The 27,741-nt window shown below is 41.3% G+C and overlaps 1 protein-coding gene across 2 annotated transcripts; it reads left to right on the top strand.

Moving 5' to 3' along the window:
* Positions 1-1,173: 1,173 nt before the first annotated feature.
* Positions 1,174-26,556, top strand: cwf19l1 (CWF19 like cell cycle control factor 1). 2 transcript variants are annotated; one of them, XM_088646645.1, is made up of 14 exons: positions 1,174-1,270; positions 3,038-3,122; positions 5,686-5,770; positions 6,860-6,961; positions 8,118-8,332; positions 9,427-9,542; positions 10,277-10,361; positions 11,131-11,280; positions 13,277-13,397; positions 13,883-13,962; positions 17,905-18,114; positions 20,051-20,170; positions 22,633-22,730; positions 24,933-26,556. In XM_088646645.1, the coding sequence occupies exons 3-14, from the start codon at positions 5,764-5,766 to the stop codon at positions 25,075-25,077; spliced, it is 1,449 nt and encodes a 482-aa protein (XP_088502771.1). In that variant the 5' UTR covers positions 1,174-1,270; positions 3,038-3,122; positions 5,686-5,763; the 3' UTR covers positions 25,078-26,556. The 2 variants fall into 2 exon arrangements, with proteins under 2 accessions (XP_088502771.1, XP_088502770.1); XM_088646644.1 differs by lacking the exon at positions 1,174-1,270 and adding an exon at positions 1,365-1,525.
* Positions 26,557-27,741: the final 1,185 nt, after the last annotated feature.

Raw genomic sequence — 27,741 nt, 5'->3', positions numbered from 1 at the left:
AGAGTGAGAGAGGCTGGGAATTTAACAGGATTTGGAAATACATGTATTTTACTAGCAGTTTACAACGAAGCATTATCATTATATATATTACATGTTCAATAACTAACTTTTTTATAACCTTTATTTTTAAAAAATGCAATTTTTTATTACTTTAGTGATTTTAAACCTTTGGTCAAATGCAATCTACTTTTGTTACAACTTAAAATATGCTATTGTTTTCTGAGTCAGTACAAGACAATTCTGTCTTAAAGGGCGTGTAGCTGTGCTTTTGTACAGTTTAGTAGTTAAAACAGTTAATCAGAACTAAACTTGTTAAAAAACTGCAGAAAAGCAACAGACAACACTGTTATCCCTCTCAAACATCTGTGTATTTTCAAACCATCTCACATAAGATTGTGTAAAACTCTGTAGCTAAATCATTTATGATTTCTGTAATGATCTGTACTTTTCTCTTAAAATTAATTCCTTCAGGACTAACCCTGATGGAAAGGAAAATAAAAACTAATACATGAAGAATAGAGTTCTACAGCTTTGCTTTTTTTAAAAAAGTACCCTTAGTAGATCTTGAGATGTGTAGATCTTGAGATCTGGGGCTGTGTCACTCCTGCCCACAGAACAGCTCCTACACTATATACAAGTAACTAATATAACAATAGACACTATGTGGTAAATGACATGATACATATTGTCACACATTATATATTTCTTTACCGAGGAATGCAAAAGATTCTTGTGAAATAAAGTTTTCTGATGAGTCCCCTTTCTGTCGGGAAATGTGTAGATTAAAAGTAGATTATAATGACTCTCAGAATATGATATGTGATGTTAATGAAGAATATATAACGTACAGATTTTTAATTACTGTAAAATGTAGTCTATCGCATTATTTAAAAAATGTAGAACAAGAAAAATCTAACTTATTGTACTAATACATGGTTTGGTTTACTGACAATAACGCAAAATAGCACTGTACATTTTCCGTAGATGCCAGATTCAATAAGTTTTCTTCTTTAGATATGCATACGTTAGATATAGAAAGACATATCTAAAACTAGCCATGAAAAAGGCAGGAATTTGATCTCTGCAATTTCTTCTCACTCGTTACGGTAATTACCTAGACTATGAATATTGTCCCAAATACATTGCCGTACTGCAACCTTTTATATCTCCCGGAGAGAAACATTACTTTTAAAATTTAACTAGATCAATAAAGGATTTAAACGGAAACAGTACTTTCAACTTGATAATTACAAATTATGTCGAATTAAGTGTAAGTATGGAGGTATAAATACGTATGTTTTTTTTTTACTGGCAGAAAGAATTATTAAACAACTTCCTGCGTTGTGTCTGGGGGGGGGACTTATTAACCAACGGACAGAAAAAGAGACACTTTCAGATTTAAAACAGCCCCGGTTTTCTGGAAAGAAGGCGAACTTTCTTATATTTATGTATACAGTTTTATTAATATTATTTTTACTTCAATAATTTTAATACAGGACATCATGGGAGACAGACCTTTGCGAGTGTAAGACTGTTTATGTTTGCTGCAACGTTAAATTTGAAAAAAAAAAAACAATACCGTTAGCAAACTGTAAATTAATGTTTTATATTATATAGCAACGTGTCTGTATACTTTACTATAAAGACGCTTTTATTTTGTTTGCCTCCATATATTCCTGGAAGTTAACTGCCGTCCTATATCAACTATCTATTAATGTCTTGTGAAATGCAAACAAAATTATTGAACACTAAATACGTACACGCGGTATTTGAAGCAGAACAGTTGTGCGAATTGCACCTTTTTAAACAGCGAGGGACAGCCTGTTTTAAATCTTTAAAGCTCATCTCTCTGAAAGGATTTAATATCCGCGACAACCACCACACTGTTATATAAAACAGCAAACGGATTGTGCTAAGTCTTACCGAGCAGCGTCTTGAAGTTAACTGGTCTTTTATACCTTCACTTGCATTAAAAACTCGCCTACGAAACGTAGTAAAAAGTAATGCTTGCGTTGTTGTTGGTATCGTGAGATAAAATCGCTTCATTGTGTTTTTTTTATTGTGGTTCGACTGCCAAACAATCTTAGCGCTTATCTAAACTTATTAGACCGCGAATGATAATAAAAAACAGCTCTACAGTAGTCGCATTGGACTCTATTCTGATATATATATTTACGAAAATAATTGTAACTTTTAACACTGCAAATTGTAATAACGTTTTACTTTCTAAAATGACTCTAAACGTGCCAGACTAGGTTTCGTGTTAATTTCAATGCATGATGCCATCGGATAGTTAATGAATAATGTGAAGTAATTTACCGATTTAGTTAAATGAGGGGCAAACTTTCAGTGTGGAAACTGTTTATCATGGAAAGGTTAATTATTGCTGATTAAAATATCAGAATTTGTATGTCGTATAATTGTTTTTGGCTTCACACAATTTACTGGCCTTTCCTCCATACTTGTCTACAGTATTTTTATGTAGTGGTCTAAAGATTGACTAACCTTCATTGAATGGCTGGTGAATTTGTGTCTCGGCTATCGTTTGCCACTTTCTGATGACGCACGAGTTAGGTCTTCCTCAACAATAACGTTTTAATTGTTGTGAAATGCACAGAAATGAAGTCAAGTACCTTTTGCATGCAAAAGCCAATATTTCTCATTTGTTCTTGAGAAAGTTCACCTACAGATTGCTTGCAGAGGAAATTTGTCAGGGTCCTGTTCATTCAGTTTGGAAACTTAAAAAAACATGTGTAACTACCTCTGTATGCATCATGACATCTCAAAAGGTGTTAAGTACTGATTAGGCCTCATTATTGTTAATTCTCATGCCCACGGTGAGGATGTGATTTTTAGGCTTACAATAGGCTGTTTAAATTGATGTCACAAACCTGTATTTGCTTGAGCTCACTTGGCTTATGTCAGTTGAGCAAAATTGGTCTTGTTTAAACTGAAATAACTGTTTGACTCTGGTTATAGATTCTGCACGTGTGAGACTCATTGAATTCATAATGTTTTAATTTGTTTTTATTTACAGTCTTGTGTGTGGCGATGTCGAGGGAAAGATCAATACCTTGTTCAACCGGGTGAAGGCAATCCAGAAAAAAAGCGGGGAATTTGACGTATGTATTCGTTGAATGCTGTTAAATCTATTGGATCAAGTTTATCCTGGCCCAAACAGGTTAAACTCACCCCCTCAAAGGAGCGCCAGTCCTTTGCAGGAGTACACTCATAACTTTTCACTCACACATCCATATAGGGCCAATTCTGAGAAACCAGGTCAACTGCATAGTTGGATTGTGGGAGAAAACCAGAATCTCTGGAGGAGGTGCAAACCGTACACAGAGGGTGTTCCAGTTCAGGATCGAGCCCAGAACTAGTTTGTGCCCATTTGGTTGCTAGCAGCTAAATGGTGTGAGAATTCTATCCTGGTTTTCCATGAAAAATGTCAAGGAGACTCCCATAGTCCTTTCATTCATAAAAAAAGGTTTGTATTTCAAACCGTTCAACATTTGTTTCCACTGTTAGAATAGGGCATTTCTTTAATCATGAAAGTGCCTCTTTTTTTTGCTTCAGCACATTGATTAAACAATGAAAATGATGTTTGCATAAACGCATAAATCTTTTTCACAGGTAGCTGCTTCAAGTTGAGTGTTTCCTATTTACATTTGTGTTAATGTTTCTGCTACCTACATGTAACACTCCACATATTACTTATTCGAGAATCTAGAACATTGATATAAATAAGTATTCCACTAATTTTACTTCCGTAATTTTACTGTTCATCCTTTGTTAGCTCCAATTCTGAATCTGAATAAGTGCTTTAACTGAATGCCTGTAATTAGAGATTTACACTCTTAAGGTGACCTTTAAAAGCTGTTGCATGTTTGACTGAACTCTCTTCAGTCAAACAAGACCTTCATTGTTGTAAATCCATTTTGACTGTCGCTTGAAATCCCATTGCAATACAGAATATCATCTCGTTCTAATTATGTTTTGATGTTAATTAGTTCTAATTAACATTTCAGTAACATTGCTTTATAAATATTGATTTGGCTTAATTCAACCTTATTGTGCTACATCAGCGGTTTTCCAGTTAGTGAACTCTAGCCCAGTCTTAAGTGACAACTGGAAGAGTTGCATTCATGGCCTATAAAAAGCCTCTATTGTTTAATTAAGTGGTAGTATAATATCACTTTCTGTAAATACATTTGTGTTAAGTGCTTCCCGTTGTTCTTGTAACGTTACTGCCTCTCTTGAGGTTTGCTGTTTAATGTAGATCTTTTTAACCTCAGCCTGAGTCATGTAAGTTTCTTCTTTATCAACATAGCTGGGAGGGGGGCTGAATTAGAGAAGAGATGGGATTGTAGAAACAATTAGATCAGCGACTGGATAGGAGGGCACTCTGAAAGCATGAAGGAAGGAGCAGAGTCAGAGACACATGAAGTGGGAAAACCCAGGGAGAGATTACGTTCGTGTCAGATTGTGAAACATGACAGAAACATGAGCAGAAACAAAAGCCAGCAGCCATATCACCCTGCAACTCACAGCTGGCAGCCCCACTGTAGCTCAGCAGGTGTGAGCCTGGTCAGTACCTGGATGGGAGACCTCCTGGGAAAAACTAAGGTTGCTGCTGGAAGAGGTGTTAGTGGGGCCAGCAGGGGGCGCTCACCCTACAGCCTGTGTGGGTCCTAAGCACCAGAATAGTGACGGGGGACACTATACCGTAAACAGGCTCCATCCTTCGGATGAGAAGTAAAACCGAGGTCCTGACTCTCTGTGGTCATTAAAAATCCCAGGGCGTTTCTCGAAAAGAGTAGGGGTGTAACCCCGGCGTTCTGGCCAAATTTCCCATTGGCCCTTACCAATCATGGCCTCCTAATAATCCCCCTCTATGAATTGGCTTCATCACTCTGCTCTCCTCCCCACTGAGAGCTGATGTGTGGTGAGCGTTCTGGCGCACTATGGCTGCCGTCGCATCATCCAGGTGGGGCTGCACACTGGTGGGGGTGGAGGGGATCCCCATTACCTGTAAAGCGCTTTAAGTGGAGTGTGCAGAACAGCGCTATATAAGTTTAAGCAATTATTATTAGCAGTTATTATATCTTATAAACTGGGGTGTGTAGGTTAAGGCTAAGAAACAGCCAGTGCAAGGAAAGTACAGTACCTCAGATTAGTGAAATGTGATATTTGATATTGTGATATTTCAGAGGTGCCTGCTGAGATAGCAGCTGACGTTCCTTCCTTTCTTCAGATTAGAATCATTTGATGGGAAATCAGAAAGTCCTGCTTTTGAGAAAATCAGTAGGGTCCATGATTTATTTATTTCAGTGGCTTACCATGCTGTGAAATATATGTTCAAGTAGGGAGCTGCGTCGGCATGCTTAGGCTGCAAAGGAACTGGTAATGTGTTTATTCCATGCTGAAAGGAAAAGAAAGGAAACACAATGTTTCCTTTATACATTAAGAAGAAGGCTCCACAGTGGAAACGTTGTTTCATTTATTTTCCTTTCAGCATGGAATAAACCCGTTACCTGTTCCTATATATATATGGCTGGACTGAGCATTAAGTTTGTCACGTGGTTCTTCAGGCTTGCGATGACAGCTTTGTTAATCGGGAGCTGTGATTTATGGGCGTGTGTGAGGAACAAATGAATCGCCTTGTTTTCTTTTTTTTTTATGAAGTTGCTGTTCTGCGTGGGGAACTTCTTTGGTTCCTCACCTGAAAATGAGGCTGAATGGGAACAATACAAATCTGGAGCCATGAAAGGTAATGACATATTCTATCCTGTTATCTGCATGAAATAATAATAATAATAATAATAATAATAAATGAAGCAGCACACAGGAATATATTATTTGGATTTTTAAATTTCCTGTTTGTGTGTGAATCAGACCCTTTATAGTTCTGACACAAAAGTAGGTTCCCTGCTATTTTCTAAAGAGTGTCTCTATAAGTCTATAAATAGCCGTGTATGTATGTATTCAGACTAACTGTTTTTAGTTTTCCTCAGTGGTCCCCATAGATTGTCTGGGAGTTTTTCAGAGACAAATGTAAACATTTTCTCTGTGGGAGAGGCAGTGATTACAGTCTTCGCTTGGAATACTATTCTATTCAAAATTTGATGTATTTTGACAGATATTGTTGGTTGGAAGCTCAGATTCATATGAACATTTTTCAGTAATTTAAAATAATGTCATGCTTTTAATTCAAATCGGGGATCAGTCTTGAGAGTGTTTTCTCCCAATGGAAAAATGGGTCTGCTTAGCAGATGAGGCTGTTGTGAACATTTGTGACCAGCAGAGGTCTCTCTTATACTCACATTCTCCCGATTTTTGGCAGCTTTATCCAGCACAGGGATCCAGGAAAGCCTGAGCCTATCCCAGCAAACAATGGGCGCACACCCTGGGGCAGGGTACACCCTGGATGGGGTGCCAGTCCATCGCAGGACACACACACACACACACACACACACACACACACACACACTCTCGCACCAGGGCCAATCCATCACAGGACACACACACTCTCGCACCAGGGCCAATTCTCTTAGAAACCAATTCACCCACCAGCATGTTTTTAGACTGTGGGAGGAAACCCATACTAACACGGGGAGAGCATGCAGATAGCACCCCAGAAATTGAGTCCAGGGTCTCATTGCTGCGAGGCACCGATGCTAACCACTGTGCCACCCTTTTTCAATCACATTTACATGAGTATCTACACTGGTACTGTTTCTGCAGTGTCTTTATAGACCAAGCATGTATGTGCGCATAAGTGAGTGATATGCCAAGTTATCAATGAGTCTGAAATCAATTCTAACTATAGAAGTGTTTAAAATGTGTCCTTGTGTTTCAGCGCCTATACATACATATATACTGGGAGCTGCCAACCAGGAAACAGTAAAGTATTTCCTCAGTGCAGATGGGTGTGAACTGGCTGAAAACATTACTTACTTGGGTATGTGCCTTTGCATAGATAAAAGCATTGAAACTAATCCAGAATTTTCATTTGAGAGGGATAGTTAAAAATATTGGTGCTGAAGCTCATAGCACGTGCAAATAGGGTCCGAATAGGGTTCTGTAAAACTGTGAGGATACTTCAGATATCTTTTTTTTTTTTATGGGCCGTCTTATAGAATCAATAGTGTTTCATTTCAGAGAAGGAAAAAACTATATATAGTTTTTTTATTATTGAGATTTCTGCTGGTCTCTTGCTAAATGAAGTCGCATAGTTTGCCATTTGGCATCACATTGTGTTCATTTCACTTTTTAACTGTCTTATAACAAAGATATTTTATTTTTTATAAATATATTTATTAATTTATCTCTATTTTATAAAGATATTTTAACAGGGCCAATTATCTAGTTAACCAGCTTTCCATTCTCAATTTACTGGTTTAAAACTCCCTATAAAACCTTCATTGCAAAACTGTAAAACAAGCAGCTTTTTTTACAGTTGTTCTTTTTAAAAAAAGTAATTCCCCAGTGAAGCATTTCTGTTGTACCCTTGAGCAAGGAACCTCACTCGGATTGATCCAGTAAAAAGCCCCACCGTCTGAATGGGTACAAATGTAGGTTACTTTGGATAAAAGAAAAAGCCAAATAATAGTAGTAATAAAGTATATATTAATAAAATATCAAAGATGAATATCTGCTCAAATAATTTGCAAATCAGCTTCACTTGTTTACAATTGTTTAAACTCATTTCCAGATCTTTAATATGGAAAATGTCTCTTCTCTCTTTATTAATTTCCTGCAGTACCTCTGTACTATCCTTTTTCGGTTTTATGATTTAAAACTGGCCTATCCTATGTACAATACGCTATTTTCTATTGATTGTTGTTTTCCTTTGTCTCTTTTGTCTCCTGTGTAAGCCTCTTTCAAGCAGCTCATTGTTGCAAAAGAATATGTGTCCTCATAAGGCTTGTCTATTTAAATTAGAATTGTGATAGAACAAATAGCACTGACCTGGAAGATTTAGGGTTCTCTTCAGTCTTAATGAAGAAACTTTGTCAGCTCAGATTCACTTTAATAGGAGGGTACATAGAAAATCAGAAACAGGTCTGTTCTGGCAGTACTGTACATTTCAACCTTGTGTTCTTGTTTGATCTCAGGACGTAGAGGAGTTTTCACTGGGGCATCAGGGCTACAGATTGCTTATGTCAGTGGCACAGAGGCACAGCATGAGCCGGCTCCCGCGTACTGCTTCGCCCCTAAAGACATTGCCGCTCTGCTGATTCCTTTAGTGTCCAGCTCAAAGTTCAAAGGTGTGGACATCCTGCTGACATCGCAGTGGCCCCGTGGAGTTTGGCAGTATGGGAACAGTCCGGTAAAGAGTTAAAGTTATCAGTGGTCTCAAATCCAGTTCCTGGAGTGTTTATCAGTAGTCTAAAACTCAGTTCCTGAACTGTTATCAGTGGTCTCAAACTCAGTTCCTGGAGGGCCTTGTATGTTGTTGTTGTTTTGTTAAAGCTGTGCAGACAATAGGTCAGTTGTTTTGTAAATTATTTATTGGATCAAGTGGTTAGAAAATGGGTGGGTAGATTTTCTTTTCTTTAGGCATTTTCCAGTTGAAAGACATTTGCGTGTCATAGATATGACATTAATGTAATCAAAGGTACAGTTACCTTTCTCTTCAGAGCCAAGTTAAAATTATTAGAATTATACAGCTCATTAAATAATTAGATAAAGAATCTGAGTACTGCCAGTATCTGGTTGGGGGTTAAAAAACAAGAGGACAGTAGGATTCCAGGAACTAAGTGCAACACACCTGATGTTTATTCTTTTACTCTAGACGTGGGCTTTAAATATTCCTTTTATATCCTTAAAGACAAATTCAATACATTTCAGAATTGGAAAAAAGGTTTTCTAGAGCCTTATTACACTGTCTCACCACCCTGCCAGGCACTAACTGGATGCCTTCTTAAACTCTTGTGGACATCTCAGCCCTTACAAAGCCCTGGTCATTTTTGCTTATTTCTATTGCTTATCTATAAATGTACACACAGTGGGGTTTCATAAAAAAAGTGGTAACATTTCTGAAAGTTTCTCTGTTTAGTACAGACGACAACAAGCAAATTCAGAGGCCTGAATGACTCTCATGCAGCACTTTTAAGAACTTTCTCAGTAAATGATATATGGATATCTAAAGCCTACACATTTCGATATCTACAGTTTTAGTACTGTGACACTGCTAGGTCTCAGTGGGTCCAGTCCTGTTTCTGTTGATTAAACAAATATTTCACTACTGAAATTTCTACTGATGAAGCTGCCCCAGATTCTCTTGCCCTGCCTCTTTTCAGCATTGTAAACATGGAAAGAAGCTTCAGTTAGCAGTAAAAAACTATTATTTGTCTAGAGTTATTTGAAGAAGTGTTTTACTCAGTGTTTTTCCTCTTTTTAAAATTCTGTGTTTAATAACAGGACATTTGCACAAAATCTTGTGGAAAAGCCTCAATTGCAAATCTTGCTGAGAAGCTAAAGCCAAGATACCATTTTGCGGGCTTAGAGGGAACTTATTATGAAAGGCTGCCGTACAGGTAAAGTACATTACTTTTTTTTTAACCTGTGCTTGAAATAGGCAATGGGCCCTCAAAGTACATTTCCCTTGTGTAGTCGGTCTGCACAAAAAAAGTGGAAATGGAGCTGCCCATTGCTGCTTCAATACTCAGATTTTCTTTAATGGGTGATGGTTTGGTTCTTTTTTTCTCATCCATGTGTATTACGATTATTGTGGTCCAGCAACTCGTATAAGTATAATCCTTTAACTGTGGAAATGAAAATCCAAATAGAGGTCTTTATATTGTTACAAATTTGAGGGCAGGCAATGAAATAATTCAAATATTATACCTACTGAGCTGTAGGTATAATTTGAGGCACTTTGAGTTGCTTATATTCTCTGGCATAGTTCTAGCGATATCAGTCAGAGGCAGAGATGAACAGACTTTTGTTAACAATCGCACAACTGACACAAAATATACAACTTGAATCATTATTCTGTATACAAAATAAGGTGTCAGAGGCCTGTGTTCTACAAGCCCAGAATGCTAGGCTTGTATTCTGAAATACTATAAAATGCCTCGAGAGGCCAACAATGAGAAATACCCTGCATCCTCAATAAAAGAACAAGATGCAAGGCTAGTATGAATAAAAATAAGGACAACGTGAACCAAAACGTTTTATGGCACCAAAATAATGGAAAACTTTATTTTGATGACCCATTATGGGATGTTATGAATTCCTCACTCTGCCTTCTGACTTGTCTCCACTGCAGAAACCACATGGTGCTCCAGGAGAGTGCTCAGCACGTCAGCCGGTTCATAGCGCTGGCCAGCGTCAACAATGCCAGCAAGAAGAAGGTAAAGCCATGATCATACCACTTAAACGATAACTTAATCATCGATTCTTACACCTATTTTCTGTTTCTTTCAATTCAATTCATGGGGGAGTTGAAGACTATCCCAGCAAGTAGCTGGCACAAGGCAGGGTACACCTTGGATGGATGCCAGTCCATTGCAGGGCACACACAGACACACACCAGGGCACATTTTCCCATGAGCTAATTAACCTCCCAGCATGTGTTTGGACTGTGGTAGGAAACCTATGTGAGCTTGGGAAAACAAACTCCTAACAAATAGTTCCCCAGGAATTGAATCCAGGAATAAAGAAATCGTTTTTCCAGGTTTTCAGGTTACTGCTATATCATCACTAATCCCTAAATTAAAAAAAGTTATCTTGTTAATCCTCCCACTGATCTAATCTGTATGGAAATCTATTTAAATGTGATTTTGCAGTATATAAGGTCCTTTAGGACTTTTTCCAACGCTGCTTCTGGAAATTGGCTTATCTGAAGATTACATTCACCTTTTTATTTGGCTTTCCGTTTTGTCAGAAATTGCTGCATTTGGTACTTTTTGCATTTTGTTTTCTTATGAGAATTTCCCTTGTTGTCTGTTTAAAGTTTGGGTACAATCACCGGTCTATGTTTCCTTTAAACCTCCTTTTTGGAGACAAAAATGTGTGGAATCAGCCCACAGTTCATGATTGTACATATCAATGCAAAATCTTTTCTGCATTACTTTGAAGATCTTTGTTTGTCTGATGCATTTTGTTTTTGTAATCCCACAGTATTTGTATGCCTTCAGTATTGTCCCAATGAAAACCATGGATCCGGCTGAACTGGTGAAACAGCCACAAGATGTCACTGAAAACCCATACAGGAAAACTGGGAAAGAGGCCAAGAAGGAGAAAGCAGCACCTGCTGCAGCTGTGGATGAAGTATGTGTTCCCCCCCCCTTTGTGCTCCTGATAATCGGCATCTGCAGACTCATGTGTCAGATATAAACGGATGTTTGATCAATCCATCTTCTAGCTGCTATATCCAGTTCAGGGTCACGGGGGGAGATGGAACCTATCCCAGCAAGCAACGGGCATAAGGCAGGGTACTCCCTGGATGGGATGCCAGTCCATTGCGGGGCACACAGACGCACTCATATCAGGGCCAATTTTCCCAGAAGCCAAATAACCCACCAGAATGTCTTTGGACTGTGGGAGGAACTTGGAGCACACGGAGGAAACCCACGCAAACACGGAAAACATGTCAACTCCACACAGACAGCACCCCTGGTCTGGAATTGAACCCAGGACCCCAGCGCTGCGAGGCAGCAATACTGACCAGTGCTCCACCGTGCCTCCCCTTAGTGTACATCTAGGTGACATATATGTGGTCCCCATCAGGGGACCATGTATTAAATGGATTTTTGGAACAGGGAGCTGGACCAGGAGCTTGCTCCGTCCTCTCCACACATCGGCCCGGTTTTGCAACGGTGCATATATAATAATGGAAACAGAAGAACAAGTGGATATGGCGCATTAAATGTAATAGAAAGCACACATGAATGTTCTTAATTCTGAAATTGGAAATTAGACATTAGATTTTGTGTAAGATGATTTTTATTCAAAACAATATTAGACTGACTTACTACAGGTAGTCGGTCAGTTTTTTTCAGGAGGCCCATCAGAAAATGCCAGCATCACCTCATGGCTTTCATATGTATGTGCGGAGGTTAATTATGTTAACTCTATGACTCCTAGGGAGGAAATGCCATAGGACAAGAGCAGATAAAGCAAAGTTTTAGCTAGTGGAAGCTTAGCTTAGCGTCTTTGTGCAGAACTGAGGGGGTCTTGTGAAACCAGAGTTTTTCACCAAAAACTTTGATGAAGGTGCTCTGGTTTCTTCCCACATTCCAAAGACGTGTCAGGTGGCTTCTGGGAAAATTGTCCAGGATAGTTTCCGGCTCCAATTCTTGAACTGCAAGAAACGCTTAGAAATCAGTAGGATGGTGAAAAACTTAACCATGCCACTGATGTTAACAGAAGACTTAACTTCTTCTTAAAGTTTGGCTGCTGTAAGGTGAGCACTGTGTGGTCTTGCATTGTCCTGCAGGAAGCTCAAGCAGACTGTACCAGGGTATGCAGAAAGATGGTCCTGTATTGATGTGGTGACCCTTCCCCTGCATTTCTGGTTTCTCTGCACTAGTCTGCTAATTATTGAAGCAAAAATTTTCATTCTCCAGGCAAATTCTCACATTTCTGCTAAGGCTTCCTTCAATTACAGTATGTTGATAGAAACCAGGTCATCTTCATTTCTCAACTACAGCGTGATTGTATCTTAACCCTGAAACTGTGTGATTGTCATTTTGAATGGCTAGACAGACGACTAATTGTCTGATTTAGGAAATTGTTACTATTATTCCAAACACTGAGCACTTGTCATTTTTGTGAAATCGTGACTTGATCTTTTTGCCTTTTGTTGTCCAAAGGAAAACTAGTACTCAATCAACAGACTGGCCTGTTCAGTGTTTAAAATATGCTAAAAATAATATATTACAGCATATGTGCCTAAATGAGGTAAAAGTTTATTTTCAGTTTGCATCAGTATGAGAAGACATCAATAATATTTCGATACTGGCCACATCCTGTAAAACAAACAGCTACAAAGCAGGGCAACCTAACCCTCTTTTATTTGCTTGTGTCTGGTTGTAAGTTTCAGTGTAATTCAAACAACTGAGTATCGTAAAGGAGTACTCCTTTGTAAGCAGTAAAGCGTTATTTACACGCAGTTGATTAGGTGGGTTAGTGGGACAGAAGTGATGTAAATAGGGAGAGAAACAAGATGCAGCCAACAACCTTGTCGTGGTCTTCTTTGGAAAAGGGACAGATTATAAACCTCCTCCTGTTGTGGCATTAAGTGCCTGTCCTGGTTGCCCTATAGGAGGAGCCAGTCGTCCAGTTTTTCTTTGATTTGGGCAAGAAGCAACACCAGGGGTCACAGGGAAGGAAAAGGCCCTCAGAAGAAATGAGACCTTCTCAGCACAAACAGCCCAGGAAACCCCGTGAGTAATCGGCTTGTGTTCTTGAAAGCAGCTTTGAAGTGAATTCCTGTCCACACAGCAGCACGAAGACAGGCGTGGTTCCCCCCCTCTTCTATTTCTATGCATCAAAGCTTGGCTTAAAAGCAGCTTTCAGCACGGGGTTTGGCACATTTTTTACCGAACATGTTGTGTGGTGGGGGGGGGGAAACGACAGGAAACAGCTTGCATCTGTGAAATGCGCAATCGTACAATGTTTTAAAAAGTAAACTAAGCCCACACGTTCAATAAAAAAGCCTAACCCCATCCTGAAATGTGGAGGCTTTTGTAATGTCTTTAAGATGATGGCAAATGTGTAAAAACATTAAATAAAGTCCACTTGTGCTAAATTGCTTATTGACAGTAGAAGTAGCCCTCTGCAGTTTCTGAACATGAGATACACTGTGTAAACTTGTGCAAGTTTATAATGTGCTTTATAATCTTTGTTAAATCTTTCCTGGTCGTTGCAGCACAACCCACAGGACCGTGCTGGTTCTGCCTCGCAAGCCCTGAAGTGGAGAAACATTTGGTTGTCAGCATAGGAACCCATGTAAGTCAGATGCTTTGTATTGTAGACTTTTATGCCGGACAGAGATTGTTTTGAACCTGCTGTCATCCCTCCATTTTCAAACCATTTCATCTAGTTGAGGGTTTGCAGGGGAGCCGGAGCCTCTCCTGGCAAGCAACAGGTGCAAGACGAGGTTAGACAGGATGCACCATCCATCTCAGGACAGAGACGCACACACTCGCACAAGGGCCCAGTTATCCCAATAAGTCAGTTAACCTACCAGCGTGTCTTTGGACTGAGGGGAGAAACCAGTGAACCTAGTTGAAACCCTCATGAACACAGGGAGGGCATCCAAACTCCACACAGACAGCACCCCGGGTCCAGAATTAAGCCCAGGGCCCCAGCACTGCAAGGCAGCAATGCTAACCACTGAGCCACTGTGCTGCTCACTGGTTATCATTTGTATCTCGTATTCTAGATATAGGATCCCCAATCATTTTTATAATAACTGATTTGTGGCATTTGCTAAGAGCTTTCTGAGGTTCTTAAAGACTTGTGTTCGAACAGAATCACACACATTGGGCGGAGCGGTGGCTCTGTGGCTCAGGATCCGCGCCTGTGGCTGGAAGGTTGCCGGTTCAAATCCCGCGGCAAGCAGAGGAATCCTACTCCATTGGGCCCCCGAGCAAGGCCCTTAACCCCAACTGCTCCAGGGGCGCTGTACAATGGCTGACCCTGCGCTCTGACCCCCAGCTTCTCTCCCTCTCTGTGTGTGTCATGGAGAACAAGCTGGGGTATGCGAAAAGACAAATTCCTAATGCAAGAAATTGTAAAGGGTTAATAAAGAGATATTATTATTATTACATGTTAATGAGTTGTCGGTATGACACTGGAATTCACATCTTTTCTACAGCACCGCTGAATGGGGGTTGGGCAGAGAATATATTAATGGCTGTGCATTTTTTAACAAATGTTCATGAAGGGGGGAAGAAAAAAGATGGAATGATGGCGTCTTGAGTGTCTCAACCAGTGAGTGGGTTGTCACCAGGACATTGACTGAGCTCTGTGATTAGAGGCTCGAGCCCTGGCCGGTTTATGTATGGAAGTTAATATTTCGCATTTGTCCAAAAGAGTTTCGCAATCGCTCTGCCCATGGGCACTCCACCCCCAGGCCTGAGCGGCTGCGATGAGTCATCTCTCATTCAGCAGTAAACAGGTGGCTGAGCGCCAATGCAGTGAACAGCCTGCAGGAGGGTCGGATTCGTAGTCAGTGGAAGCCCTTCTCAGATGAGTCAGAAAGGGCTTCGAGAAGGACTTCCCAGAAAGGCTTGTTTGGGGAAGTGGATAAAAGAACAGGGATTAATAATTATAGTTAGTCACGCACTAAACAATGGTTAAAATATCCACACACACAACCATTGTCGTTTTACTTTAGTGTTTTCTAGATGTTAATAACACATGGACCGCATAAATACAGTTCTTTTGTTTATCTATTCATTTTGGTGTTTTAGCCATTTATGCATGCAGTGGTGTACTTACTGTTTACACTAATCTAAAATGTCTGTAATTAACCTTGTTCAGTGTTGCGCAAGGTTGTGTTTTTTACTGGCATGCTTTAATGTTTTGAGTTTTTTCAGGCATGTCGTTCAAACTTCTTTCTTCTATTCTCAACTTTAAGATGCGTATCATTAGGAACATAAGAAAATAAGGAAGTTGCAAAGGATAGAAAGGCATTTGACCCGTCGTGTTTATTAGGTGGCAAGGAAGTTTGCAAGAAAATCTGGATATCTCAATGAACCAATTCTTGAAAGTTCCCAGGAAACAGGCCTTAACAGCATGACCTGTATAAAAAGCGTCTCTTATTCTCAGTTGTGCGCTATTGGCACGGATGAGATTGAGGTGTCCTGCTAGTTCGCTGTACAGTTTTGCTGAATCCTCCATTTAAATCTTTCATGATTCGCAGTGATGAGCTGAAATGGAATTACAGACCTTTCTGTAGCTGTGCTTGTCTCTGTTTTGGGTTGAACTGGAGTGGCAGGTTACATCCCTGTCTGCTCCGGACTGCATTCACTGCCTCTTACACGTCTCCCAGCCTCCAAACCTGAGTTTGGGGGGGTCAGAAGACTTGTCAGGTGACCCAGCCCTCCTCATTCTCAGTCTTCATTGCACTCACTCCCTCTTACCTTACTTTTTCCCCCGTGTATCTTTCAGAATTTTGAATTCTTTCTTCATGTTCTCTTATAATCTCTATTCCAAACTGAAGAGACGCAGTTCTTTTAACTTTTTAGACTTTAGGTGCTTCCTTAAGGCTTTTGAAGCATTAAGTATCTGCTTGTTCTTCTTTTGAGCTCTTTGAAAGCAGCAATAGGTATTTTGTGATGCAGGAAACCAAGTTGGGCACAGAGTGTTTCGTGAGGCTAGCTCATGTCCAGATATGGTGTTTCCATGACTTGCACAGAAACCTGCCACTTGTTCTGGTTAAGATCACCCCCTCTGTGTCATGGAACATTGCAGGAGGCTTCAGAGTTCTCTGTTAACTTAAGTGGAGTACTTGGGGAAAACTCAGCTAATGGATGGAAGAGTAAAACAACATCCCAAGGCAGAGCCTGAAATACAATAGGAACAAGCATGTTTCCTTCAGATTCCTCAGTGTGTAAATAGTGCTGTCATCAGGAGTGTGGATATCTCTTGTAGACCAGGGTGGGTAGGTAAAGAGCGGATCACCATCATTAAAAGGAAATAATTCCAAACCAGTGAAAGCTTATGACATTTTAGAGGCCGCTGCCAAGCAATCTGCTAACTTTCCTCCAAACCTGAAGCCCATTAAAAGGGTCTAAAAGGGCCTTGGGGAGGAAATAAAAGTCTAAATAAATCCTCTATCTACAAAATTGATCAAATATGCTCGAAAACACGGCGTCCCGAGTTAGAAATATCGGTAATAACAGAGAATGTTATCAGTGTGGACTGAAATATGGTGTTTAGACTCCTGTGCATCGTTAATGCTAATACTGAGAAAATGTAGAGGAAAATTGATGGACCCTTTGGGAGTTGAACACAAATAGGTGTGTCAAGTGCGACTCAAAACAAGTGGTCAAAACCAAGCATAGAACAGCTGAGAAACAGCTTCATTCTAATTGATTAGCTTCCTTCTTTGCTTCTTAAGAAGGCCCTGTGCTAGTTGCTAGAGGCTAGTTGATGTGGGGCTTGATCCATAATGTGAGAAGTGTTCCATTATTTATTGGAAGCCCTTGGAAAAAACCAGTGTGGCCACGCTGATTTAAATTGCCCATAATGTTGCCAACTGCTTATAATGAATCTCTGCAGTTAATTTTAGTTAGATAATTCTACTGGTACTCTCAAAGAAGAATTGAAAATAATGTTGATCTTTTTTTAATCTCTATGAAACTTTACAGATTTTAATATTAAGTGTTCCATTGCTGAGCTAGTTTGGAACACTGTGCTCTAGCAATAATCCAAAAATCTGACATGCAAAACACCTACAAACTCTTAACCTTCTGCTTTCTGCCTGACAAGGTATTGCACACTGTCACTAGCCTTGTCACCAACTGATTACATACAATTAAGTAAGTTGAGCCATGCACACATGGTTATAAAACAATTTATAGCAAGTATAAGAAATAATTACTTACGTACTGGTGTTATAGCATTCAAAGTTAATGGTGTCACTGTTTTGTTTTTAACAATTTAAAAGTTTGCCCGATTTTCTTGGCAAAACTGTTTGAATAAGCAGAGGTTATTCATAATATTCTAAGACCCTTTATCAATCTCAATTTGAAACGGACAAAGAGCTGGCCCACTTCTTTACACAAAGAGTTGAGGGAGTCGGGAACAAGCTACCAATGTCACGTTTCATTTCAAGAATCAACTGGATGAGAACCAATTGGCCCTAGATGGGCTGAAAAGCCACTTCTAATTTACAAACATGATGTTCTTAAGAGCCTTGCTCCCCTCCTGTTTCTCCAGTGCTATGTGGCTCTAGCCAAGGGTGGCCTGACTCCTGACCACGTGCTCATCCTGCCTATTGGCCACTACCAGTCAGTGGTGGACCTCTCCTCCGAGGTGGTGGAAGAGCTGGAGAAGTACAAGACTGCGTTGAAGAAGTTATACAAGAGCAAGAGCTGCCGGGGCATCATGTTTGAAAGAAACTACCGCAGCCAACACCTGCAACTCCAGGTAAGACCGTTCTCCCACCCCCACCGACAGCTCTGATTGACCGTTCTCCCACCCCCACCTGCAGCCTGATTGACCGTTCTCCCACCCCCACCTGCAGCTCTGATTGACCGTTCTCCCACCCCCACCTGCAGACCTAATTGACCATTCTCCCACCCACTCCTCCACTCAGGTTGACCGTTCTCCCATCCCCACCTGCAGCTCTGATTGACCATTCTCCCACCCCCACCTGCAGCTCTGATTGACCATTCTCCCACCCACTCTACTCCAATTGACTGTTCTCCCACCCCCACCTGCAGCTCTTATTGACCATTCTCCCACCAGCTCCTCACCTCCGATTGACCATTCTCCCACCCCCACCTGCAGCTCCGATTGACCGTTCTCCCACCCCCACCTGCAGCTCCGATTGACCGTTCTCCCACCCCCACCTGCAGCTCCAATTGACCGTTCTCCCACCCCCACCTGCAGCTCCGAATGACCGTTCTCCCACCCACTCCTCACCTCCGATTGACCCGTCTCTCACACCGACTCCTCACCTCTGATTGATGTTCTCCCACCCACTCCTCACCTCCGATTGACTGTTCTCCCACCCACTCCTCACCTCCGATTGACTGTTCTCCCACCCACTGTCTCAAACAGACAGCTCAAATACATGTGTTCACTTGGTGTTTCAGTGCTGCTCACAGAAGTATTTGGACACTTGTCAAATGGTATGAACTGCATCTTTTTTTTTTTAACAAAACCAGGTAACTGGGACACTTCATCCAGTGCTGAATGTTGAATATTGATTATCATTTCTCAGGGTGAAAAATCAAGGTCCTAAATGCCTGGGAGTGGTTACTCATTTAAGAAACCAAACCATCTCTCAACAGTTACTCCAAAAAATGTGACAACCAGTCTCTGTGATTTCAAACAAAAGTATTTTTATGCTAAGATTGATGTCACCATGCGAGTAATTCCTTTCTGTTTTTATTAGGCAGTTTCCCATTCATTAACATGGTAATAGTGAGTGCAAGACTTCAGTTATTGTGGCTGCTGTTTCCTAATGGCTGATCCTGACAGGTGGCAGGTCAGTCTGACACGCCACATAGATTGCTCTGAGCCTGGGAGTGTCAACGTGGAGCTCTGTAGAGCACCCAGTCCTCCACCGTCCTCTCAGCTCACACAGGATCTCACGATCTCATTAGTTTAAGTCTGATCAGCTGGCTCACTGCCTGCTGTGATGAGCGCTGTGCTCTGAGGGACCTGTGTTCCCTGTGATGACGAGCAGTCACAGCATAATGCATATCCATGAACATGTTCAATTCTAAAAAAACTTAATTAAATGTATCATGTTTTATACCGTGAGGTTTTTTATAATTAATGACTGGTTGAGGGAGATGGAGTTTTATTGAAGACCATATTCATCACATTGTACCAATGCATCTGTCTAGGTATTTTTTATCATTTAAACTGTAATGCAAAGCTCATGATGAATTGAAGTTATGTTATTTGAACAGGACTCCTTCAGAAGATTGGTTAAGAAACATAAAAGGTGGCTTTGATTAGCAAGGAGAGTTCGATATTGGCCATTTGCGGTGTAGATACAGTATTGCAAATCCTGACGGCTGTAGTTCCATTGAATCGATAGTGGAAACTGATCCGTTTTGATAAATGGAGCCCTGGAGCTTTTGTCTTCACACTGAAGTGGCATTGATTGAAAAATGTCAAATATGCAACATGTCTGGGTTACTGCAGACTGCATTAAATGGTTGTTGTCCATATCGCAGTCTTCTTCTTTGTTTTTGGAGCATGAGCACCTCAGGCGCCGATGTTTTCAGAAACCGTGCAGAACTCGATCCGTGGTCAGCAGATGCACTCTTGTGTCGGTATGCGTCACCGCGTTCTTCTGATGACCACGACTGTGTCTTTGCACTGTGCGGCCCCTTCCTGTCTGCAGGTCGTGCCAGTGCCCATGCAGAACTGTGCCACGGAGGACATCAAGGAAGCTTTCATTCTCCAGGCCCAGGAGCAGCAGATGGAGCTGCTGGAAATCCCCCAGCACACCGACCTCAAACAGGTGCGGCAGCCTTCCATCTTGCTCCTTTGCAAGAGGCACTTCTGAAGTGTATAATCTTTAGTCCAGACTAGTCATGGTGACAGTAGTAAATTACTCTCAAATATGTAGGCCTTAAGGGTGGTTCGATTTCATGGGGAAAAAAGTGTTCTAGTTCCAAGGAGTTAAAGGGGAGCTGCAGTGCTGGTTTCTCATACCAGTTATTATTGCGATAACACATTAATTGACCCTAGAGAAAAACAATGCGAATTTGGAATTAAGCTCAAAATCATGGACTTTGTGAAAATAGTGTAAGTCGCCATGTTGTCACAAACTTGCATGTGAGTTCCCACAAATTGTGATGTGAACTAGCCCTTCCTGCTAGTTTCTGTAATGACTAATGTAATGTGATGGACGAGTGAGCGAGTACAGGGTGTGCAGCAGACATTTCACTGCAGAAATGTTCCAACATGATCTGCATGTAGAGTTAACAAGTAAGTAGTATTTATGGGCAAAACCGTCTGGAAATCGAGAGCAATATTTCTATTGGATTAAAAGAGATGTATCACAAGCCTGCAATTTACAGTGTCATACGACTGGTTCACGTCATGGGAAATTTTGTTGCCTCATTCTGAATCGCAGAACATGGCACTGTGCAGACCTGGGAATTAATTTTGTGATGTTAATTGGAGGTTTTACAAGTTGCTGTGTACGTTTTACTTTTATTGCGTTCGAAATGCACTCACTAATGCTGATTCTTTCTAACCCTAGAATATGAAATTAGTATTACAGTTCCCCTTTAAAAGTTCAAGAGCCGTAAGATAAACATTAGAATAAGACGGTCTCCGTGGGCGTGTAGCTGCTCGGAAACCTTTGATTCATCCTTTTGTTTCACTTCCTCTCCTTAGCGAAGATTTCTTAGCGGGGGAAAAAAGGCTGTAAAAGAAAGGAAGTCAGAAGAGAAACAAGGTTGTCTGGAATGTGATGGTGTTGGTGTTCCGATCTCACAGATGTTCCTTTTGATTTAAGTCTGGAGAAAAACTTGACCACTGAAGGACACAGTGGTAACCATTACTGCCTTGTAGTGCTGGTACCCTGGATTCAGTTTTGGACATGGTGTGCTGTCTGTATGGAGTTTGTATGTTCTCTCCTCGTTCACATGGGTTTCCTCCATGCGCTCTGGTTTTCTCCCACAGTCCAAATACTTACTGGTAGGTTAAGTAGGTTAATTAGCTTCTGGGAAAATTGACCCTCATGAGAGTATGCATGTCTGTGTCTGTGTGTGCCCTGTGATGGACTGGTGTCCGATCCAGGGTATATCCTGCCTTGCATCTGTTGCTTGCTGGGATAGGCTCTGGCTCCCCAGAAGCAGTTGGAAAATGGATGGATATGTAGCCATTGAGAAACCGACCTATTGAAAGGAGTATTTAGTCTCTAGCCATTAAAATAAGTCTGTGGAAAATGCTTTGTAAAAAAAATGGAAATTAATTTTATAATATGACTAGTTGTAAAATTGAACATAGATCCTATAGATATAGATGGATTTTTTTACTTTTTATTATGTTCCAATATGGAATAATAATGTATTTAATTGGGATTTTTGCCACTGATCGATACCAAACACTCTGTAATGTCAAAGAGAAAACAAAGTTCTACAGATCCTCCAAAATTATAAATATTAAACAGAAAATGAGTGATCGCTTAAGTGTTTCACCCCCTTGTGTCAATATTTGGTAGAGGCACCTTAGTAGACATTACAGCCATGAGTCCTGTGTGATAAGTCTCTATCAGCTTTGTGCATCTGGACACCATAATCTTTGCTGCATTCTTCTTTGCAAAATTGCACAACCTCCCTCAGGTTGGATGGGGGATCGTTGGCAACCAGCAATTTTCAACTCCCCTCAAAAAATCCAAATCCAATACATTATGATTCCATATTGTCACAGTGAAATATGAAAGTTTCCAAGGGGGTGATTACTTTTGTTAGCTAGTGGGCGGAGCAGTGGCTTGTGGCTAAAGATCTGCGCCTGTGGCTGGAAGGTTGCCGGTTCAAATCCCGGAGCCGGCAGAGGAATCCTACTCCATTGGGCCCCTGAGCGAGGCCCTTAACCCCAACTGCTCCGCCATATAAATGGGTGACCCTGCGCTCTGACCCCAAACTTCTCTCCCTGTCTGTGTGTCTCATGGAGATCAAGTGGGGGTATGTGAAAAGACAAATTGCGAATGCAAAAAATTGTATATGGCTAATGATGTTAAAGTTTTAATCTTTATAACAAATTGGAGAAGGGTGACTTCGTCGTGTACTATCTAAACCTGACCTCAGTGATTGTTCCGATTGCAATGACTTGATACTCTTCTGAGTTTTATTGGAGATGTATTTTCCTGTTCTGTTTGTAAATTTGTTTGTAAACGACAGTGCTTCTGAATGAGACTCTGAATAAATGTGTCAGTGTGAGTAATCCTCTTACCCTCTCTTGTTCCTGTAGATTGCCCAACCTGGTACACCGTATTTCTATGTCGAATTAGACACTGGAGAAAAGCTCTTCCACAGAATAAAGAAGAACTTTCCTCTGCAGTTCGGAAGGTGGGTACAGCATGCCCAAGACTTGTATCTGTGATTTTTTTTGGACATAAAATTAGAGAATTATTGCCTGTGTAATAAAGTCGATAGGATGCAGTAAAGTCTGCATACAACAAAACTAGTTCAGGTGGTAAGCTATCCAACGTAGCCATGGCAATTGGGAGGCGTTGAATTATTGAATTTCAGTGCTGCTGGCTGGAAGGACTAAATGTATACTGAGAAGCAAACAGAATGGTAACTAGTAGTAAATTTATTTTATGACTCACATATATATAGTGCTTACAGATATATAGTGCTTTTTTAGATACTCTACTCAAAGTGCTCTAAAGGTAATGGGGACTCCCCTCTACCATTACCAGTGTGTAGCCTCCACCTGGGTGATGCGATGGCAGCCGAAGTATACTAGGAAGCTCACTACACACCAGCTCTCAGTGGGGAGGAGAGCAGAGTGATGAAGCCAGTTCAGACATGGAGATTATTAGGAGGCCATGATTGGTAAAGGCCAGGGGGAAATTTGGCCAGGAAATTGGTTAAAACCCCTACTCTTTTCAAGAAACGCCATGGGATTTTTAATGACCACGGAGAGTCAGGACCTCGGTTTTACATTTCATCCAAAGGACAGGGCCTTTTTACAATATAGTGTCTCCATCAGCTGCTATATAGCTGCTAGCTGAGGACGTTAATGTTAAATGCAACAACCCAACAAGTGCTTTGTTGCATCCATATTGGGTGTGAAATGCATAATTTCTCAGAAAAGGACCCCAGATACCTATAACACTGCCAATAGTCAGACCTTTGTTACCTTCATTAGCTGTGAGTGGGACCTTGGGACCAGGAAACCATTCTGGTCTTTCTCAAAGAATGTGGTAATTGTCAGTAAAATGTAACATTTGTAGCACATCACAAGCACCCCAGCTTGTTTCAGCACTGAATGGAGAAGAGGCCTGTCCCTCGCCAAAAGCAACACATTTCAGCGAGCACCATAGAGGCTACGTTTTGCTGTATTTGCCCGGCTCCAAGAGAGGCCTAGCGGAGTACAGCCCAGTCACAGTCAGCTAGTAAAATCGCCCAGGTTCGAACAGTTGACTGTTGGATCATAGAGGTCAGCCTTCATCCAGGTTGGCGCTTTTAATGGTGGTGGAGCCATTTAGGAGGCCAGTTCTTTTCTAATACACAATGGCAAAATCGCAAAAAAAAATATACGCATGTGTGATGAATCTGTGTCAACATTATTGTGGCTGCTGTTCCCCAATGGCTGATCCTGACAGGTGGCAGATCAGTCTAACACACCACATAGATTGCTCTGAGCCTGGGAGTGTCGGCGTGGAGCTCTGTAGAGCACCCAGTCCTCCACCGTCCTCTCAGCTCACACAGGATCTCACGATCTCATTAGTTTAAGTCTGATCAGCTGGCTCACTGCCTGCTGTGATGAGCTCTGTGCTCTGAGGGACCTGTGTTCCCTGTGATGACGAGCAGTCACAGCATAATGCATATCCGTGAACATGTTCAATTCTAAGTAAACTTCATTAAATGTATAATGCTTTATACCTTGAGGTTTTTTTATAAAGAATGACTGGTTGAGGGTGATGGAACTGTTTTATTGAAGACCATATTCATCATGTTGTACCAATGCATCTATCTGATCAGACAGCTCACTCTCTGCTGTGATGAGCTCTGTGCTCGAAGGGACCTGTGTTCCCTGTGATGACGAGCAGTCATCGCTCTCATCCACCTGGCTGGTCGAATTTAATACAATGAGTTTAGGTTCCGGTGAACCGGAGTCTTTTGAAATCTAAAGAACATATTAGAGTTCGTACCTTGAGTTGACACATACAGGATGACACATACAGTATGTCTAGATAGCGTAGCTCTAGCTGTCCCTTGGCCACCTCTGGAGGATTTTCGTCTTCAGGATGTTTCGTTGTTGGCTGATTACCAAATAAGAGACCTGAGCCAGTGTAGACCCGCCCTAAAAATGGTCAAAAGATGGAAAATCACCAGCAAGCACCCTAGACGCCTGTTGTGTTTGCCCAGCACCAAGAGAGACCTACAAAAGAGGTCTTTTGTACCAAGAGGACCAAGAGAGAGTACAAAAATGCTCCGAGGTGGATATTTCCCCATCTTCCAGCAGCATAATAAAATGCATCTTGTCGAGTGCTTCCTGCTAATTTCTCATTTCTCAGTGTTGCATACTTGTGTTGGCAGGGAGGTCCTGGCCAGTGAAGCCGTCTTGAACATGCCTTCGCGAGCTGACTGGAAAGAGTGCAAGTACACCAGAGAGGAGGAGGAGGCCCTCGCTGCGAAGTTCAGGGAGAGCTTCGAGCCCTTTGACTTCTCCCTGCTGGACTGAACCCAGCTCCTGAGAGGTGGACACTGCAAAGCGTCTCGGGGGTTGATCAGAGCTCACCTTAAAGACTTCCCAAACCCTTCATCTGTTGAGAAAGTGGAGGACAATGGGGATTTGTATTTTTTTTTATATATTTCACTCTGTTTTGCTGATCAGTGTCCTTTGTCGACTGGTGGTGAAACCTTGTTTTATGTATTGCGGTGATAATTTGATAATTAAAAAACTGCCGATTTTTAGGTGGGGGAAAAAAACAACCGGGGATCCCACTGTTTAAAAGTGGACATTTTGTGTGTACATCAGCATTTAATTATCTTCTTTATTGTTGGTTTTAACAATATGCAAACCTGGCTGTTCCCCTGACTGATAGTTTTTCTTTGGTTTTATTACACATTTTATTCAAATACTTATCTACATGTTGGGGGGGGGGGGGTAATGTTGAAAACCCAGTATACCATTTAATGGTTAGGAAAACAATTCCTGCTTGAAAACAGAGCTACTTTTTTTTTATTCTGGAATTTTTACAATAGGTCTTATGAAATGAAACATATGTTTGTTTTTTACTGTAGAAAAAATTGAGAATTTCTTGTAGTGAATGTATTTTTTAATTGGCTCCAAAGGGTACTTGATTGCCTTTTTTGTGTTTATAGACTGAGTAAAAAAACATTTTTTATTATTTCTCCTTGATGGTTAAAAAGCCAGTTCTGGGGCTTTTTGTCAGCCTTCTGTATGGTATAACACAAGCAGGACTCCCTAATATCCTGAGAACAAATAGTCACAGATTGTATATAGCATAATTTGACATCTTGTCATCTTTCAAGAAACAGCTGGGTGAAATTCTTCCATCTCTTAGCTACTACCAACCAAACAAACTACATGGACCAACATTAATGAAGGGGGTTTTTTAATAGCATAAATGAAACACTTGGGCCAGTGGCACATCAAAGGAGCTTCAAAGCAGCTTTTCCAAAAAAAATAGAGGCTGGTAACTTGTGGTAAGCCTGACACTTAAGGCCTATTGCACTACTTGAGCCTCTTTGTCTCCTAGTAGGAATAAGTGTTCTGGAGCGAAATCACAGTCGGTCTCCGCAGCACCACAGATCGGTGCAAGTGGTGAAATCAAATACAGGAAGTCAGTACTCCTTATTCCTAAGAATATAAACATTCCTCTTCCCACAGCTGGTTAAAAATACATCTGCTCTTGTATTGTGAACCAACCTATGGTACAAGGGTACAGTGTTTGTTGGTGTTCAGTTTAAATCACATACTGCCTGTGCATTCATAGAATAGGTATTTCCTGTTTCTAAGTACTCAGATGCAGCTTAAGCAGTGACACATGTGTTTGGTTGTTTGGTGCAGGAAGCCCAGCCCAGAGGGGAAACAAGAAATGCTAAAAAGGAATTTCTTGACGGTGTTGGTAGGATCCCCTTTGTGATCTAGCAACCTTACTAGCCCGCCCACTTTAAAATAAATGCTGTGCTATCATTCTTGTCTTGTGTATCTGATTAAAATTCACCCAGAAAGGCACGCATATCTGCTCCAAAATGGTAAAAAGAGTGGTTACCTTGTTTTCATAACCCCCGTCCCAAAGACTTACCAAAATATCAAGAGCAGCATACCGAGAAGTGTCAGATAAACAACACTAGACTTCTGGCATCCATGCTTAAGGTATAAAACTGAAAAGTGCAAAGAGTGTCGGTCCACCATATGTTGTCTGCCTTAGCTTGAGGGTTCTGTAGCCGTTAGATGATTATAGTTTTGTGTAGTAGGCAAGGATTGTGATTACAGAATAACCTTTGGAATTATAACCTACTTAGGGGGCGGAGCAGTGGCTCTGTGGCTAAGGATCTGCGCCTGTGGCTGGAAGCTTGCCGGTTTGTATCCCAAAGGATAATCGGCAGAGGAATCCTACACTGTTAGGCCCCTGAGCAAGGCCCTTTACCCCAACTGCTCCAGGGGCGCCGTATAAATGGCTGACCCTGTGCTCTGACCTCCAGTTTTTTACATTTTTCAGGGTGATGACAAAGACATATTTAATAATAATAATAATTGCTTACACTTATATAGTGCTTTTCTGGACATTCCACTCCAAGCGCTTTCCAGGTAATGGGGACTCCCCTCCATCACCACCAATGTGCAGCATCCACCTGGATGATGCAACGGCAGCCATAGCGCGCCAGAATGCTCACCACACGCCAGCTATCAGTGGGGAGGAGAGCAGAGTGATGAAGCCAATTCACATATGGGGATTATTAGGAGGCCATGATTGGTAAGGGCCAATGGGAAATTTGGCCAGGACGCCGGGATTTCTACCCTTCTGCACAAGAAAGTAGGTATATTATGATAATAAATAACTTGTAGGTGTTCCAAGCAAGCAGCTTGTTAGTTCAATCAAGGGAGCTCATCTGCAATGAAAACTAGCAGGTGTGGGGGCATCCAAGATCAGGACTAGAATCTCCAGTTTTAACCAGGGCGGAGCAGTGCCACTGTAGCTAAGGATCTGTGCCTGGGGCTGGAAGGTTGTAGGTTCAAATCCTGTGGCGGGCAGAGGAATCCTACTCTGTTGGGCCCCTGAGCAAGGCCCTTAACCCCGAACTGCTCCCGGGGCGCTGCATAAATGGCTGACCCTGCACTCTGACCCCTGGCTTCTCTCCCTGTCTGTGTGTCTCA

This window comes from Lepisosteus platostomus, chromosome 9 (assembly GCF_059453375.1).
Source record: "Lepisosteus platostomus isolate fLepPlt1 chromosome 9, fLepPlt1.hap1, whole genome shotgun sequence".
Classification (NCBI taxonomy): Eukaryota; Metazoa; Chordata; class Actinopteri; order Semionotiformes; family Lepisosteidae; genus Lepisosteus; species Lepisosteus platostomus.
Note: the sequence above shows the minus strand (reverse complement) of the source record. Positions and strands in the feature narration are given on the sequence as shown.

What these genes read in the sequence shown, in the direction of transcription:
- cwf19l1 (XM_088646644.1), top strand. Translation starts at nt 1,503, where the DNA reads ATGGGAGACAGACCTTTGCGAGT. An exon ending in GGAGACAGACCTTTGCGAGT is followed by an intron (nt 1,526 to 3,037) that starts GTAAGACTGTTT and finishes TTTTATTTACAG; the next exon opens with TCTTGTGTGTGGCGATGTCG. An exon ending in TTGTCAGCATAGGAACCCAT is followed by an intron (nt 13,963 to 17,904) that starts GTAAGTCAGATG and finishes CTGTTTCTCCAG; the next exon opens with TGCTATGTGGCTCTAGCCAA.